This window comes from Tachysurus vachellii, chromosome 9, assembly GCF_030014155.1.
Source record: "Tachysurus vachellii isolate PV-2020 chromosome 9, HZAU_Pvac_v1, whole genome shotgun sequence".
Classification (NCBI taxonomy): Eukaryota; Metazoa; Chordata; class Actinopteri; order Siluriformes; family Bagridae; genus Tachysurus; species Tachysurus vachellii.
Window position 1 is genome coordinate 25,586,408 of NC_083468.1, and position 18,435 is coordinate 25,604,842.

An 18,435-nucleotide genomic window follows, 5' to 3' on the forward strand; every position below is an offset into this window, starting at 1 on the left:
AACAATGAATTCAAATTCACCCACTCTGAGAGCATTGTGATAGACAAGTAGACACTCATAGTAAACCCAAATCTGTATAAAATTAGATGGTCTCTGTTCTTCCAATTGGGCCATGGACAGGTGCATCTGAAAATTGTTTTTACAGCAATGAGTGCAACCCGGCAGAAGCCCAAGACCACTCACGGGGAGCCTGTGCCTATCTCAGGCATCATCGGGCATCAAGGCAGGATACACCCTGGACGGAGTGCCAACCCATCGAAGGGCACACACAATTTTCCAGAGATGCCAATCAACCTACCATGCATGTCTTTGGACCGGGGAAGGAAACCGGAGTACCCGGAGGAAACCCCCGAGGCACGGGGAGAACATGCAAACTCCACACATACAAGGCGGAGGCGGGAATCGAACCCCCAACCCAAGACCAAATAGAAGGTAAAGCAGTTTCTGGGGTTATTTGGATCTTACAATAGCTTTGTGCCTACAAACAGCCCTCTGACTGACCTCACTCAAAACAATCCCAGATCTGGTCCAGCTGATGAAGCCATATCAAATGGCCTTTATTCAGGTAAAAGCTGCACATTGTAATAAACATTCTTATAGTCTCCTAGTGTGGGGACAGGCTGGATAGCTCTGTATCCTTACTCAGGTGGTGTATGGGGATATGTTCAGGAACTTATGTGGATGTTTATTATTATTTCCAATAGACTAAAGTAAAACAGTTAAAGTCAAAAGGTAAAAGATTTTATTATGGAAACTGTTATTACAAACAGTGAAATCAATTCACATGAACTTTATTTGTAATCAGTAAAACAATTTAGTAAATGGTAACTAGTATAATTTCTTATTTCCATATATATCATTTGGAGGTACCTAGATGAACCATTCATCGCTTTTAGTGACTACATGTATATTGGGAAAAAAGAGAGACAAGTATCAAGAGCATTGTTTCATTATTAATGAGAAATCAGTGACTAAATCACAGCAGATTCTGTTCTCTATTGTAGTTTTCCCATGAGAAATTTCTTGGTGTTCTTTTCTGGTCTGAGTAAAATGATGTAACATTTTGGGGCAAATATACAGATCAGGACACCAAAACTGGAAGCCAGGATGGCAAATATCTCTACGGCGACACTGTACTTTCCAGGAGAGCTGATGTATGCTGGAACAAAGGTGATCCACACAGCACAGAAGATCAACATGCTGAAAGTGATGAATTTGGCTTCGTTAAAGTTGTCTGGAAGTTTCCGGGCGAAGAAGGCCAGAAGAAAGCAAATGGCAGCTAACAGTCCAATGTAGCCCAAAACCAGAGAAAAGCCTGTCACTGACCCCACCATGCACTCTAAGATGATCTTTGACCCTTGAATGCTTAAGTTGCGGTGAGGAAAGGGGGGACTGAGGGACAACCATACAGCACAGATAATCACCTGAATACAGGTAAAGAACATAACGCTTCCTCTTTGCTGGCCTGGTCCAAACCACTTCATAAGGGCTGCAGATCCAGGTCTAGCTGAACGAAATGCAACCAGAACCACTATGGTTTTGACCAGGATGCAGGAGATACACAGAACAAAACTGATCCCGAACGCCGCTTGCTGTAGCCTGCATGACCATAATGAGGGCTGACCCACAAACACCAGTGAACACAGGAAGCAGAGTTTCAGTGACAGCAAGAGCAGGAAGCTCAGCTCAGAATTGTTGGCCTTAACAATAGGAGTCTGTCTGTAGTACACAAAGACCACACCCACAGCTGCTGTCATCATGGCACCGCACACAGCGACAGTAGTCAAGGTGATGCCCATGGTCTCATTGAAGGAGAGGTACTCAACCTCACGTGGTACACATGCAGTCCTGAGACTATTGGACCAGAACTCTGGTGGGCAACGATGACATTCTGTCGATCCTATAAAAGAGATAAAAAAAAATAAAAAATTAGTCTGGTTCGAGTTTAATCCTAAACTATAACTGTGGTCTTTAGAACACTAATGGTACACCAGAGACTATGTTTTTAAATATTTAATTAACCATCTCCTAATATTCACCTGAAATATGCACCATATTAATGCTTATTCATGCTTTAAATATTTATATGTTCAGCATTTACAACACGAGTTATTGTGAAATTTGTTACTATCCAAAAAAAATGATTAATAACTTATTATTTGCCTTGCAATGGGAACTAATGTCTGAGCTACTGTTATAGAAAATAAACGTTAGGAAAGATGCATGGTAATGACAGAAATAGTAACAAAAGAAATTCCTGGATTTTCCTGGACACAAATGGTACTTGACTTGTTGTGCCCTTCTGTGCATGATGATGTAAGCAGTACTTGTTTTCAGGGACTTGTTAATTGATGGGAAATTTAATGACCTGTGACGTTGCTGAATTCTCCTTCAGTGCAGGGCAGGCAGTCAAAGCAGCAAACTGGTAGGCCCTTCTTCATGGCTTTCCGTGTCCCTCGGGGGCATTCATCAGTGCACACAGACACAGGCACCTAAAATGATCAGAGACACAAAGAAAACGCAGAGGTTGACACATATTTCTATATATTTTAACTTTTTAAATCAGAACAGATATGCAAATGATGCATATAGTACAGTGATATTTTACTTCATAATGGCCAGTATTTTGAAGCGTTTAAGAACTGAAAGTTAAAAATTATTTGAAAGCTGAATCACTGGAAATCAACAGCAAATAAATCAATAAAAACTCTGAGGAATGCTGGAAATAATTATGCTAAATAATTGATAAATTATTAGGGGATATATACAGTATATGACATGATCTTTGATAGTGCATAGACACAAGTCCATTGTGTGGAATCACACACACACATACACACACACACACACACACAATAATTCCGGTCAAAATGTTATTGTACAAATTGTTTTTATAAGCTAATTTGGTTATGAGCTAATTTCCTGTACTGGAAGAATTTTAATTACCTTGTTGGAGTTTCCTGGCCAGCTGATGGCAGATTTATTAATGATGAGGTTTGAACCCTCCATTCGGCCGATAAGGACATACTGCAAGGCTCCTCCTGGACCTCTCTGCCAATTCACTATGTCATATACGGCTGGAGTCTCACCATCTTCAAAGTAAAACTTCTCTCCCAGCTGAGTGGTGAAGTTCACCAGCTTAAGGTGCTCTAAGAGCTGAAGGACAGGAGGAAGGTGAGCTAGAAGGACTGTCGCGTTTTGGATAAAAGCTAAAATCTGAGACACACTTCACTAAATTTCACATTTAGGACTTTTCATTATTTTTTTATGATTATCTAATTTAGTTATTAAATCATACATATATATTTTTTTACATCAAGGATAATATTAGTAAACACAGCACTTGAGTCAGATTGGGTCAGAACTTGGAGTCAGATTATTTATATTAAATAATAAAAATGCTTTTTAACATGCTTTTTAAATAATAGGTCCAATAATTGTCATCTTTGGTTGTGGAACAATAAAAATGACCCCCTGTGGATTACTTTCCTATATCAAACATTTATAGCTAAGGTGGGTTTTTAGGTATCACTGACTCCATTTAGACTACTGGAATTATATATATGTAATATAAATTCAGAACAATATAGATGGCATAAAATATAAATCATACATCTCACCTGTTGTGTAGTGATGATGTCTGGAGATGAGCAGCCTGGGGTCAGCTTGGGGTCAGAGCTGTTTGGTGCAGTGCAGTTCAGCAGAGAGTGGAGCGCATATGCAGCTGCATAAACAGCTAGATATACGTTATAAGTGGCTCTTAAGTTGGAGACATCTGTAACGGCATTCTGAACCTTCTCGAGACTCTCCTTCCCACTGCATGGTGGTAAGACACTCTGAGAGGCTACCATGTTGTTCTGCACTGGGCTGCAGCCAAACGTCCTCTCCCATAACACTCTTAGGATGGTATCTCGTGGATTCCGTGAGGGATGGAGCTCTTGCAGATGTTTCTCAAATCCAGGAATGGGTGCACTCCTAACAGCTACACCCAGTGTGCCTTGTGCAATGGTGTAGAGCTCAGGGTTGCTCAAGAGAAGGCTGCTGGTACTCCAGATCTCACTGGCAAGGAACTGGCGGTCTGTCACATTTCTCCGAACCAGCTCAGTGAGAAACACTTCTACATCTGTATACCAAGCAAATACCATGATCACACGAGCAGATGAGCTCTGCACCATCTTCACGGCACGGTCCACATCTTTTTCCATTCTCTCACGAAAGATAGTGCTGACAAAAGCTAGGCAGATGCTGGTGCCTTTCGTTTCCTCCCTAAACGCCTGCACTGCTTGGAGTCCATAGTCATTTTCCTCCACCACAGCACCAACCCAGGTCCAGCCAAAACGTCTGGCCATCTGGGCCATGGTGCGAGCCTGATACATGTCACTGGGGATGGTGCGAAAGAAATTAGGATATTCTCGTCTGTTACTGAGACACACACATGTAGCCAGGTAGCTGATCTGAGGGATAAACACAATATATTCCCAACCTATTTAAAAATACATACATTCAAAATGATCATGTTGCCAGTTTATTAACTTTATAATCATTTACACTTCATACAAACACATAGACACGTAAACTCCCTCAGTGCAGATGTACTTCGTAAAAACAAACCATTTATTTAAATATTTAGTTCATTTTTACTTTGTGAATAATAAAGACATTGGTATTAATTAAAAGATGAATTTAATATGAGTATCCTGAAGCTTGGATTAAACCTATTCAGTTAAAGTCACTGGTCAAATACCCTTAGAACCAGAATAAGAAACATCATATCTTTTATTATGGTGGCTTATTATTTCGACCGCTGTAAGAAAATTATAGAATATGTCTCTATACAGTGGCTTACTGTTCATCTTTATGATCAGCCTGACACTCACCATCGGTACATGCAGTGGGCTCAGAACTCTGGACAGAATCATAGACTGTGTGGAAGTGGCTTCTCCGACAACTAGTTTAGCAGGTCGAGAGGTTTCACAGGTGCCGTTCCCTCCACTGATCAAGGACATGACTGATCTCAAACTATGTGGGTAGCGTGAGCAACTATCCATGATTCGGTAGCCCAGACGAACCCCCGGGAGCAAAGAAGGATTCCTGTTAATCTCCTCCACAGCAAAGACAACAGCCTGAGCCCACTGCACAGGACTCTCCTGAAACCTGAGCAGACAGCAGACAAGGAGAGGGGAGTTAACTGTCTTTGAGATACACGCATGCAATATTTGATTCAGTAAAGCAAAACACACACACACACACACACACACACACACACACACACACACACACATTTATTGCATAATAAAAAAATAATACCAGTTTGTTTGCCATGCTATTTACACTTTTTTTATGTTAAAAACAAAAAGAAAAAAGAAATCACAGCCAAATACAATGCAAAAAGCTGGAGAGGGCTCGAGCTGCTCCTGTCTGAATGGACATGAAAAAAATTAATTAACCATCAAAAAATTCGGATTTATATTTTTTCTCTAGGGTGAAGATCGTAAGCAAGACATAAATTTGACCGTGGATAAATTAATCAATGAAAAAGAGAAATGCAGCCCTGCATGTCGAAAGCACACATGAAAGGGACAAGCATTTGTCTACTTGTGAAACCTTACTGTACGTAGTTAAATTCTGATTTGTCATTTACACAAGTACACCAGGAATGAAGTGCACTACAGTACAAACAGACCTAAAAAAACAAAACTCATGATTGTTTGCATCTCGTGCACTTCAGGCTCAGTAGACACACAGTTCGTCCTGTAAAGTCAATCAGACAATCAAGGGAACAATGACATCATCTCCTTTAGATTAGATTTTAGGTTGCTGAATTTATGCTGAATTTATATCTTTTATGTAGATTTTTCACCTAGAAATGTGGAAATGTGTACCTTTAATAAGGTAAATAATCAGATCATTAATACATTTTAAAAGTTTAAAGGTACACTACTGTACTTTTTCCAGAGACAATATAAATAAAATTTGTTTAAACATTTGGCTCACTAGAGCAGATATCGAACATTTTGTCATCGGGAAACCTTTAACTGCAAATTAAATTCCACAGACCCCCTGAATACAGAATTCATAAACATTTGTCTACAACAATACATTGGCTATTTAAAAGAACCACTGAGAGGTCTGTTCTTGAACTTTCGACAAAGACATGACTGGTTATTGAGGAAGATGAGATGGAGCAGAAAAACATCACTTCATCCCTGTTTGCTGACGTGACCTTCTAAGGCCAAGAACTAATTTCATGTAGTATATATATATATACACAATATAAACAACTATATATATATATATATATATATATATATATATATATATATATATATATATATATATATATATATATATATATATATATATATATATATACACTGTACATAAAGAAAATTGACATTGACAATATCATTTTGACAGAATGGTTAACACATAACTAGCAGTGTGTATAACATTGACTTTTCCAATGTAAGCCTGCTAATAAAATAGTAAAATTAAAAAATAATAAAAAAATTCATAAAAATAATAATAATAATAATAATAATAATAATAATGATAATGCAGTGGCGAATGGTCCAGGTTTGCCTGTGAAGAGAAATCACAGAAATTCAAAAATGTCATTGGTCAAAAATTTCCTGCAACACCATTAACAGTTCACTTTAATAGTTGGTGAATTCGGACAGATACCAACAGGCAGCAACTCACTCACTCATAGCAGGACTGCAGGTACGGTTCTGTGGTGAAGCTCATGTCAAGGGCTGGTGGTAGCATGTAGAAATTGATGAGTGCTCCAATAATCACATCTCCATCCTGAGAGAGACCCACAGTGTCTAGATGCTGTGAACGGTCCCGATACACACACCTCTCCTCCTGAGATGTCCCCACCACTACCTCCCACACTATCCATAATACTAATGCCAACAGGAACAGGCACGGTGAAAGGACTGCAGTGGTCATGAGATCAGGTGAAGCTTCACTGCTCTGTCTTTCTCTAGCCGAAGACAGTTTCTGTAGCTATTTCTAATACCCACAGAGTCCTAAGAGAAAACAAGAAGAAAATAAAACATGTACTAAATTGTTCTGAGCTGTTCCAAATCACACCTCCTTTTCCCAGGAATAGAAATTAAAGATAATTGCTTGACAATTAGGAACTAGCACACAGCTGAGCGAGCGGTGACGTGGAACCGTAAAGTTACATTCAGATATTTCTGATCAAACGCACACCAAACAAATAAGGGCACATTAACATGTACAACAACAACAACTAAATCAAGTCAGAAACCCGTAGAGACTTCTGGAGTCTGAGTTTTTCCAAACATACTACAAGTATCTTTAGTTTGTTCAATTCAAATTTTGAATATAAATAAGCATCAGTAGCTAAGTAGGCCTTGTTCGTTTTAAATCATAAATTGTCACCATAATTTCACAAGGTTGACAACCATTTCTACCGTATTGGACACCTTCTCTAGAATATATTACATCTCACAGTAATGAGTTTAGGGGGTACTCCGGTTTTCTCCCCCGGTCCAAAGACATGCATGGTAGGTTGTTGGCATCTCTGGAAAATTGTCCGTAGTGTGTGATTGCGTGAGTGAATGAGTGTGTGTGTGCCCTGTGATGGGTTGGCACTCCGTCCAAGGTGTATCCTGCCTTGATGCCCGATGACGCCTGAGATAGGCACAGGCTCCCCGTGACCCGAGGTAGTTCGGATAAGCGGTAGAAGAGGAATGAATGAATGATTAACGAGTTTAACTGTTTCTTAAATGAATGTACTTTGATTCAGAAAACAACTTCAATAGATTCTAAACAGTGTTATTCCTAACACTTTTAAACATTTATAGCATTTGACAGACGCCCTTATCCAGAGCGACTTACATTATCTCGTTTTTATACAGCGGAGCAATTGAGGGTTAAGGGCCTTGCTCAGGGGCCCAACAGTGGCAGCTTGGTGGGCCTGGGATCGAACTCACAACCTTCCGATTGGTAGCCCAACACCTTAATCACTGGGCTACCACATGCCCTATTGACCACTATTGAATCTTTTTCTAAAATGAAATTCATTAACATTTTCAGTATATCCTAGGGAAGATTGATACTGTTATCGATTTTGTTAGTTACAACACTGGTTTAGACCATTTTGAAGCTCTTTTTTATTTAACATTTATCCCTGCCAAGGTGAGAGATGTAGGATATTTTAGATGTAGTAGATACTATTGCACTTAGTTTGGAGCATTAATTCTATATAGAAGCTACTGACTTTTAAAAGAAATAATTCTATTAAAATTCAAATATCTTAAAAGTTTAATAGCTTATCAGATCGGTTTTGACATGCTGTGAGACATGCTGTGAGTCTATAGTGTGTCTTTTAAGCAGATTATGAAATAGCAAGTTATAACGAATGATAGATTTATCATTTATCAACAGACCAGATTGTGATTTGTGAGTGTCTATTAAGTGAAACTCATCACTGTATTATGGCTTCAGAGATTATGAGAATGTGAAATTATTGAGAACCATGAATCCATGAAATTATTATTATTATTATTATTATTTGTATTATTATTATTGTTAGTTATTGTTATTGTCATTATTACTACTACTATTATTATTATTATTGTTGTTGTTGTTGTTGTTTTGTTGTTGTTTTGTTTATTAATATAATTATTATATTATATTACACTCCATTTGACTTAATAAAGGGCAGCAACTGGAATGTCTTTTTTACATAAAAGGCAATCAGAAAAACCTCACAAGAACTTCATGCAGAGGAAAACAGATGATTTATTAAATATTAACAACCATCATTTTGCCATTTCTATCAATCCTCTCTGGATGTATCTAAAAAGTACCATCAAAGTATTTGGTCACATTATTTTGTACAATGGAAGTACAGAGCAATCGATGAACATGAGAAAGCTGTCGCACTGAGTAACTGTCACACCGTAGAGGCTGTTTGTTATTGTACTTTTGCCATGAGAAATTTCTTGGTGTTGTTTTCTGGTCTGAGTAAAATGATGTAACATTTTGGGGCAAATATACAGATTAAGAGACCAAAACTGGAAGCCAGGATGGCAAATATCTCTACGGCGACACTGTACTTTCCAGGAGAGCTGATGTATGCTGGAACAAAGGTGATCCACACAGCACAGAAGATCAACATGCTGAAAGTGATGAATTTGGCTTCGTTAAAGTTGTCTGGAAGCTTCCGGGCGAAGAAGGCCAGAAGAAAGCAAATGGCAGCTAACAGTCCAATGTAGCCCAAAACCAGAGAAAAGCCTGTCACTGACCCCACCATGCACTCTAAGATGATCTTTGACCCTTGAATGCTTAAGTTGCGGTGAGGAAAGGGGGGACTGAGGGACAACCATACAGCACAGATAATCACCTGGATACAGGTAAAGAACATAACGCTTCCTCTTTGCTGGCCTGGTCCAAACCACTTCATAAGGGCTGCAGATCCAGGTCTAGCTGAACGAAATGCAACCAGAACCACTATGGTTTTGACCAGGATGCAGGAGATACACAGAACAAAACTGATCCCGAACGCCGCTTGCTGTAGCCTGCATGACCATAATGAGGGCTGACCCACAAACACCAGTGAACACAGGAAGCAGAGTTTCAGTGACAGCAAGAGCAGGAAGCTCAGCTCAGAATTGTTGGCCTTAACAATAGGAGTCTGTCTGTAGTACACAAAGACCACACCCACAGCTGCTGTCATCATGGCACCGCACACAGCGACAGTAGTCAAGGTGATGCCCATGGTCTCATTGAAGGAGAGGTACTCAACCTCACGTGGTACACATGCAGTCCTGAGACTATTGGACCAGAACTCTGGTGGGCAACGATGACATTCTAGTGAGCCTGTAAAAGAGATTAAAAAAAAAAAAACACTCAGTTTGGTCCCTAGATTAATACCCTACCCTTAAGGTAGAATAGCAGATCTTCAGAATAACACAGGTGCTATGTGACTATGAGGTTTGGGCATGACAATTTTAGTGCACATTTATGACCAGCATAAGCACATTGTAGATCACAGTAGAGTTCTGTGAGAAATGTATTAAGTACAGTATGAAATAAATTATTGCTCATTTACTGCATTCAGATCAGAGTTAATGCTTATACCACAGAATATATCATTTTTCCAGAGCAGCAAATCCCACAGTGTTGTATTTATTGAAGCACATCAAATTTGTATCCGTAAGAATTATATGTAATTTCTATTAACACTATCACCCCTCATGTTACAGCATTAACTCTAACTGTTACAAAGCAGTGACATCAGAGACTCCTTTACTCCAATAGAAATAAATATCTAATTATAGAAATATTCAACCTATCAATGATTATACATGTTTTTAAATAGCATTATGGGTATGGGTTTTTATTATATAATTTCATTTGTAAGTTGTTACCAAGGAAACAAAACGTATTAGAACGGGCACATTAATGTGAACCTATGATTTGGCTTGTTATAGGATCTGTCTGAGCTACTGGGATAAAGTAATATTTATAAGAATAATTATTAACATCTTCTGACAATCAGAACTGTAAATTCAACAACATTGGGGAAGAGTGAAAAATGATTCCATAGAAAGTTAGGAAAGAGAATTGTCAATAATTTCCTGGATTGTACACAAAGGGCTTGTTGTCACACGTAATTAAAGTGAAAATTGAAGAGTTTTTGACCTGTGATGTTGCTGAATTCGCCTTCGGCACAGGGCAGGCAGTCAAAGCAGCAAACTGGCCGGCCTTTCTCTATAAACTTCCGTGTGCCTTGGAGGCATTCAGCAGTACACACAGATACAGGAACCTGAAAAATTCCATTTCAAACAATCAATTTTCAATGGAGTGTAGCAGTCAATAACAATTTTCAGTTTTTTTCAGCACAGATATGCAAATCGTCGCTGTCGGGCGGAAACCTCGTATGTCCAAATTTTGGCAATTTCATATTTTTTCACATATCGATGCTATTGGTCAGTCCCCACGTGGGTCTGTTATTTTTACAAGTTATTAACCAATCTAAAGTCTTGAAAATAGCTTGAGCGCAAATCTTATAACTCCATTGGACACTTCAACTGTCCACCTCTTCCTCACTCCGCGGGAGAGCTTCACGGCATATTTCTCCTTAATAAGAGTCGCAACGAATCAACACGTCTTCTGAAATGTCTTCAAAACACTGGGCTCAAAGAAAAAAAAATCTTGACCTCCGCTAGTTCTGGTGCTCGTCTGAGGACAGGAATTTAGCGCAAGACAATCCATTGCAACGCAGACTAAACCCTGTGCACTGCAGATAAGGTAAGCCGTTTTTTTCATTTCCTGAAAAATAACGGTTTTGGAGATACGAGGATTCCGCCTGACAGCGACGAAATGATAGTTTGCTAAATAAAAAGATTTATGATGTGTGTAAGAGCTAAATAACAGAGTTTATGTGTTGGTTTGAACAAATGGCTTGTTTGAACAATTTGGGCACTGAAAATTAAATAAAAATAGAAAAAAATAATGAAACATTTCTACATTAAAATACTATAAATAAGCCGAAATCTGACACATTTTTTCTGGAGACTGTGACATTTGTTTCTTTTTCCAAGCAGGATTCATCATACATTTTTGACAAAAATTTGAAAATTGGTTTATATCAAAATCGCTTTTTTGGCTTTTTTTGTTGAAAAATCATATTAGGACATTTTTAAAGCATTATTAAAGTATATATTTAAAAAAAAATCTAATATTTAAGGTCATAAGATCAAAATATAAGACTATACTGCCTATATTTTTTGCATCTGTACAACATTTGTTAGACTTTATATTTATAATCACACCCTCCAGTGTCACCCATATGAGGATGAGGTTCCCCTTTGAGTCTGGTTCCTCTCAAGGTTTCTTCCTTTACCGTCTAAGGGAGTTTTTCCTCCCCACAGTCACCTGAGTCACCTCAGACTTGCTTATTGGGGATAAATACATGCACATTGTGAACTAAATATATCTAATATTAATCTTGAATTTTGTATTATATTAATCTTTATATTATTCTTTATATTAACTTTTTGTTCTATGTTTATGTTCTGTAAAGCTGCTTTGAGACAACGTCAATTGTAAAAAGCGCTATACAAATAAACTTGAATCGAATTGAATTGAATTGAATTCATACAGTATGTAAATCCTACTGTAATTACCTTGTTGGAGTTTCCTGGCCAGCTGATGGCAGATTCATTAATGATGAGGTTTGAACCCTCCAGTCGGCCGATAAGGACATACTGCAAGGCTCCTCCTGGACCTCTCTGCCAATTCACTATGTCATACACGGCTGGGGTCTCACCATCTTGAAAGTAAAACTTCTCTCCCAGGTGAGTAGTGAAGTTCACCAGCTTAAGGTGCTCTAAGAGCTGAAGGACAAGAGGAAGGTGAGCTAGAAGGACTGTCGCGTTTTGGATAAAAGCTTAAATTTACACAGTTTTTACATTTTACACACTTTGACATTATTCAAGTTTTGGAATTGGTCTTGCTTTTTTCCACTGACTTTAGCTTAAAATAATTAAAATGTTAAAAAACAATCCAGAAAGCTAAACAAAAAAACTTTTCGCATAACAATATGTTTAGACTTTGAGTTTTTAGACTCATTCATTCATTCATCTTCTACCGTTTATCCGAACTACCTCAGGTCACGGGGAGCCTGTGCCTATCTCAGGTGTCATCGGGCATCAAGGCAGGATACACCCTGGACGGAGTGCCAACCCATCGCAGGGCACACACACACACACTCTCATTCACTCACGCAATCACACACTACGGACAATTTTCCAGAGATGCCAATCAACCTACCATGCATGTCTTTGGACCGGGGGAGGAAACCGGGGTACCTGGAGGAAACCCCCGAGGCACGGGGAGAACATGCAAACTCCACACACACAAGGCGGAGGCGGGAATCGAACCCCCAACCCTGGAGGTGTGAGGCGAACGTGCTAACCACTAAGCCATTGTGCCCCCAGTTTTTACACTCAAAAATTAAAATACTGAAAAACACTTTAGGTGAGTAATTTGAGTAATATATTATAAGTGAAAAAAGGTCTATATTTTGTACTACTTTTACATACATACATTAACAATAGTAATTGAAATAATTCTTAATGGCACCTGTTGTGTAGTGATGATGTCTGGAGATGAGCAGCCTGGGGTCAGCTTGGGGTCAGAGCTGTTTGGTGCAGTGCAGTTTAGCAGAGAGTGGAGCGCATATGCAGCCGCATAAACAGCCAGATATACGTTATAAGTGGCTCTTAAGTTGGAGACATCTGTAACACTATTCTGTACTCCATCAAGACTCTCCTTCCCACTGCATGGTGGTAAGACACTCTGAGAGGCTACCATGTTGTTCTGCACTGGGCTGCAGCCAAACGTCCTCTCCCATAATTCTCTCAGGATGGTATCTCGAGGATACCGTGAGGGATGGAGCTCTTGCAGATGTTTCTCAAATCCAGGAATGGGTGCACTCCTAACAGCTACACCCAGTGTGCCTTGTGCAATAGTGTTGAGTGCAGGGTTACTCAAGAGAAGGCTGCTGGTACTCCAAACTTCACTGGCCAAGAACTGTCGGTCCGTCACATTTCTACGAACCAGCTCAGTGAGGAACATCTCCACATCCATATCCCACACAATCACAATTATCACACGAGCAGATGAGCTCTGCACCATCTTCACAGCACGATCCACATCTTTTGCCAGTCTCTCACGGAAGATAGTGCTGACAAAAGCTAGGCAGATGCCGGTGCCTTTTGTTTCTTCCTTAAATGCTTGCAACGCCTGGAGTCCATAGTCATTTTCTTCCACCACAGCACCTACCCATGTCCAGCCAAAACGTCTGGCCATCTGGGCCATGGTGCGAGCCTGATACATGTCACTGGAGATGGTGCGAAAGAAATTAGGATATTCTCGTCTGTTACTGAGACACACACATGTAGCCAGGTAGCTGATCTGAGGGATAAACACAATATATTCCCAACATACATGAAGATCATGATGAACAATATTATATGACCATCACAATTTTGGATACATACTGTACATACTATCTGATTGACACTGACTCACAAAATAAAATTCACAATACATCAGAAGCTTTGATCTACTGTAATATCCCAGTGATCTGTGCTCAGGATCTGTGCTATGATATAAATGTTTGAAAATCAGACCATGTACTTTTTTTTTTTTTTGCTCTCAACAATTTTCAGCCAAACAATTATCATCTTACTGACCCTGGTGTAAGTAAATACAAATAAATAAATAACACTTGTGTGGGTCATCATTGAGCACTAATGAACACAAACTTTTTATTTATCTGATTGCATAACATTTTCACCGATTTGACTTTCGTTAACTTCTGCATTTATCTAATGAATACGATACAGTTACTCAGAAATAATACAATAATTATTTACATGTGAACAATTTTATTCTGTATATTTACTTAGAAATTTAAAATTATTATTATTATGTCATGCCCAAACATGACATAATATATAAATATAAATAAATAAATAAATATAAATATATAAATATATATAAATATATAAATAATTTATATTTTTATAATTTATAATACAATAAATTGGCATTATTTAAGGCTGCTTTATTCAGTTATGTTGGTTTGGATTGAACCCATTCGAGTGAGCAATCAAATACATATTAGAAGTAAATAATAAAAATAATGGTACTTAATAATAGTGCATTGTTATTTTCACCACTGGAACAAAAAGATAAAACTGTAGATGCCCGGTGATGTTTTGTGACCCACACTTTGAGACTGGTGAAATTATTATCACACTGATCAGCCTGACACTCACCATCGGTACATGCAGTGGGCTCAGAACTCTGGACAGAATCATACACTGGGTGGAAGCGGAGTCTCCGATGATCAGTTTGGCAGGTCGAGAGGTCTCACAGGAGCCATTTCCACCACTGATCATAGACATGACTGCTCTTAGGCTATGCGGGTAGCGCGAGCAGCTATCCATGATACGGTAGCCCAGTCGAACCCCCGGGAGCAATAAAGGATTTCTGTTAATCTCCTCCACAGCAAAGACAAGAGCCTGAGCCCACTGCACAGGACTCTCCTGAAACCTGAAAAGACACCGTGAGGAGAATTAATAGTGACTGAGATACAACCTTGCAATAATTGATAAAGTAACACACACACACACACACAAGTTGTAAAATGTCATATCCATATATGGTAAATCATGTTAAAGTTATGAAAAAGTAAAACTTGATTTGGGATTGGTTGGATGCTTGAAAAGGTTTGGAAACGTGATGTATTTATTATTAACTGTATATGAACTGCAATATAAAAAGACAGCTCAAAATCTAGAAATTAATTTCAAATCTACGTATTTACGTATTTACCCATGTATTTACGTTTATACTTTTTTTTTTCAATTTTTTTTTCAAAAAAGTATTGTTGAAGTTGGACAAAGTATTTCTGTAAAAAAGGTTATAACAAAGTTTTAAAAAGTGAATACGATTTTTAAATGATATGCTAGATGTTACAATTTTATTTATATCTAATTCTATTATTATTATTTTATTATATTATTAGTTAAATTCAGATATAATAATTAATTAGTACACAGTATTTATGGCTATTGAATATTGTCATCAAATTCATTATATCACAATCGCACAATATAACAATTAAATAATTTTGTTTAGAGAGTATAACATATACTTTATGTATAGGGGGGGGTGTTTGAGATGGCTCTCGGTGCTACAATCTGAAAAAATGAAATAAGAGACTAAAAACAGACAAACAGACAAAATAAGCAAAGAATGTTTTCCCCCATATTTTCAGGACATATAATCAAACATTTTAAGAAAGTTCAAATAAGATACTTTTAATTTTAATAAATTCAACACAAAATTAACTTGATTATGGACAGATTAATCGATAATGTGATTGTGAATGCATGAATAGTGTGTGACAAAGACAGGCATTTCTCAGCATTTAACTCACTGAGTTACAGGCTGAATTGTTATTTACACTGATGCATTGGTTATGATGTGCAGAGATTTAAAAACAGATTGTACAAGAAACATCATTTCACATGTTACTGTATTACCAAGAAAATATTACGTCAACGATACCATCAGTCACGCATCTTTTTTTTACCGTTCATTTGTATCCTTTAACTTGAGATTTGACTAAAAAGAGATCTAAGTCTATAATTGAATCATAATTACAGTTACTGTACACTAAAAGGTATACTATACTATAACAATTACTAGAAGCTCAAAAGGTGTACACTTCAAAGTACTATCCCAGTGCCTGGTACAGTTTAGTACACTTTTTGTAGCCCAGGATGTTTTCAACTGTATATTAAATCCTACAAAACCCTTAAAACAATTTCGGAAACATTTTTTTGTCTACAACAGTGTTACTCATTGCGCGGCTCGCGAGTCTCCTGCGGCTCGCCAAGCTTTAATATGCGGCTCGCATGGCAGTAAACAATACGATGATATGATCATGTGGTTAAAATGTATTTTTCATTTAAATAACATTTAAAAACAATCAGGGAAGCATAGAAAAACGAATGTGCTCTATTACAAATAATAATATATATTTATATATATTATTTGACTCGTCAGTGACTCACTGCGTTCTGCGCAATAGCCAGTTTTTGGCGGCCTGCCAGAAGCTAGTTTGTGCTTCATGCTAGTTAACAACTTGTGTTTACTGTACACACGGACTAAAAAATGGATCGATTTCTTATCAAACACACAAAATGAACAGCAACAAAGCAATGTGACAGTGACAAAAAGAGGTAACTGATGGGGAGCATGCGTCATCCGCAACTCGAGTAATTATTGTACTGCAATATTGTACATTGTATTTAAGCAGATAAGCTATTTAAGACTGAATAACTTGGCATACTTTCCTATTGACTTTGTCCTATCAGTGTGGCTCACATGAAACAAATAGTGAAGACCACTGGTCTACAACAATATACTCCCAATTCATTAGAACCACAGAATTCATCATTAAACAGTGTAGATTACTTATATGCACAGTACAATGTTTTTGAGTCATTGTGGTTTACATTTAAATAAGTTCAAATATTCCAGTGAAACACGCTATACTGTACGTAATAAATACTGTGATGATTAAGAGACCAGATTTAACACTAGTTGCTAGGAAAGCTGATGGGGTGAAGAAGGGAAAATATCACTTCATCGGTGCCCATTGCTGTGACCTTCAAGACCAAGATCTAATTTCATTTTGCCCTTCATAGCTATTTTGTTCCTCTGTGGAAAAAACAAGTGAATAATTAAAAACAGTAACCCTGACATTTTGACAGGACGGCTTGCACGTAAACATCCGATAACACTGATTTGTCTAGTGAAAGTTTGCTAGTAAAAAAGATGTATGCACTGACAAATGATCCAGGTTTGCCTGCAAAAAGAAATCATAAACAAACATGATATTTGGTGAAAATTTCCTGCATCTCCATTATTAGCTGATAGCTGATAGATACCGAGAGCCAGAGAACTCACTCACTCATAGCAGGGCTGCAGGTACGGTTCTTTGGTGAAGCTCATGTCAAGCCCTGGTGGCTGCATGTAGAAATTGATGAGTGATCCGATGACCACATCTCCATCCTGAGAGAGACCCACAGTGTCAATATGCTGTGCATGGTCCAGATACACACACCTCTCCTCCTGAGATGTACCCAGCACAACCTCACACACTACCCATAATAAAAATGCCAGCAGGGACAGGCATGATGAAAGGACTGCAGCAGTCATGGATCTTGTGAAGCATGAAACTGTTCTGCCTTCCTCTGACAGCACACGGTTTCTGGAGCTATTTCTAATACCCGAAATTCCTGAGAGATAAAAGAAAAAAATAGAAAAGAAAAGAAAGAAAAACATGGACTAAAGTGGTCTGAGGTGTTCCAAATCACACCTCCTTCTCCTGGGTCCAGGAATTAGATATAATTACTCATCAGTTAGGAATTAGACACCCAGATGAGTGTGTGATCATGCAGTGAGATGAGTGAGATAATGTAATGAGTTACTATATACAGTAAGTTGCTAAGGTTAACTCTGAAGAAGCTACTGTTTTTGTTTTTTTTCCTGAATATAATGCATTAAATATCAGTAGCAGTTAAACATCTCAACGTACAGAATGTAGGATATTACAGTGACGATGCAAAACATTATCCAAGTTTCAAAACAACACTCTAACTTCTCACATAAATAGAATTTAATAGCCCGGTGTGTGAACTTATGGATTCGGGAGTTGCAGGATTTTACATTGATTCTGACCTAGACATGACCCTAAATCTTCCACTTCCTCATGAGTCCTAACTCTGTCTCACCGATTGTCTGCCAGACCCTTAGTTCTGGTAAACCAATAACTTTAAGTGTAGATAAACAAGAGGAGCAGATATG

General features: G+C 38.1%; 2 protein-coding genes across 2 annotated transcripts; both read right to left on the reverse strand.

Moving 5' to 3' along the window:
• Positions 1 to 995: 995 nt before the first annotated feature.
• LOC132851164 (extracellular calcium-sensing receptor) lies at positions 996 to 6,954 on the reverse strand. Its single transcript, XM_060877801.1, has 6 exons — positions 6,707 to 6,954; positions 4,878 to 5,154; positions 3,621 to 4,454; positions 2,947 to 3,156; positions 2,369 to 2,492; positions 996 to 1,900 (listed from the first exon to the last, which is right to left on the reverse strand). The coding sequence occupies exons 1-6, from the start codon at positions 6,952 to 6,954 to the stop codon at positions 996 to 998; spliced, it is 2,598 nt and encodes an 865-aa protein (XP_060733784.1).
• A 1,999-nt stretch (positions 6,955 to 8,953) lies between these two features.
• LOC132851165 (extracellular calcium-sensing receptor-like) lies at positions 8,954 to 17,787 on the reverse strand. The gene is made up of 6 exons (XM_060877802.1): positions 17,540 to 17,787; positions 14,832 to 15,108; positions 13,129 to 13,962; positions 12,171 to 12,380; positions 10,684 to 10,807; positions 8,954 to 9,858 (listed from the first exon to the last, which is right to left on the reverse strand). Exons 1-6 carry the CDS (start codon positions 17,785 to 17,787, stop codon positions 8,954 to 8,956), a joined length of 2,598 nt encoding a protein of 865 aa, XP_060733785.1.
• Positions 17,788 to 18,435: the final 648 nt, after the last annotated feature.

Excerpts from the sequence above, each read along its gene's own strand:
- LOC132851164 (XM_060877801.1), bottom strand. The coding sequence starts at position 6,954 with ATGACCACTGCAGTCCTTTCACCGTGCCTGTTCCTGTTGGCATTAGTA. Across the intron at positions 3,157-3,620 it reads ACATCATCACTACACAACAG|CTCTTAGAGCACCTTAAGCT; the intron begins GTGAGATGTATG and ends CCTGTCCTTCAG. Across the intron at positions 2,493-2,946 it reads GGCCAGGAAACTCCAACAAG|GTGCCTGTGTCTGTGTGCAC; the intron begins GTAATTAAAATT and ends TGATCATTTTAG.
- LOC132851165 (XM_060877802.1), bottom strand. The coding sequence starts at position 17,787 with ATGACTGCTGCAGTCCTTTCATCATGCCTGTCCCTGCTGGCATTTTTA. Across the intron at positions 13,963-14,831 it reads GCCCACTGCATGTACCGATG|ATCAGCTACCTGGCTACATG; the intron begins GTGAGTGTCAGG and ends TTTATCCCTCAG. Across the intron at positions 10,808-12,170 it reads GGCCAGGAAACTCCAACAAG|GTTCCTGTATCTGTGTGTAC; the intron begins GTAATTACAGTA and ends GGAATTTTTCAG.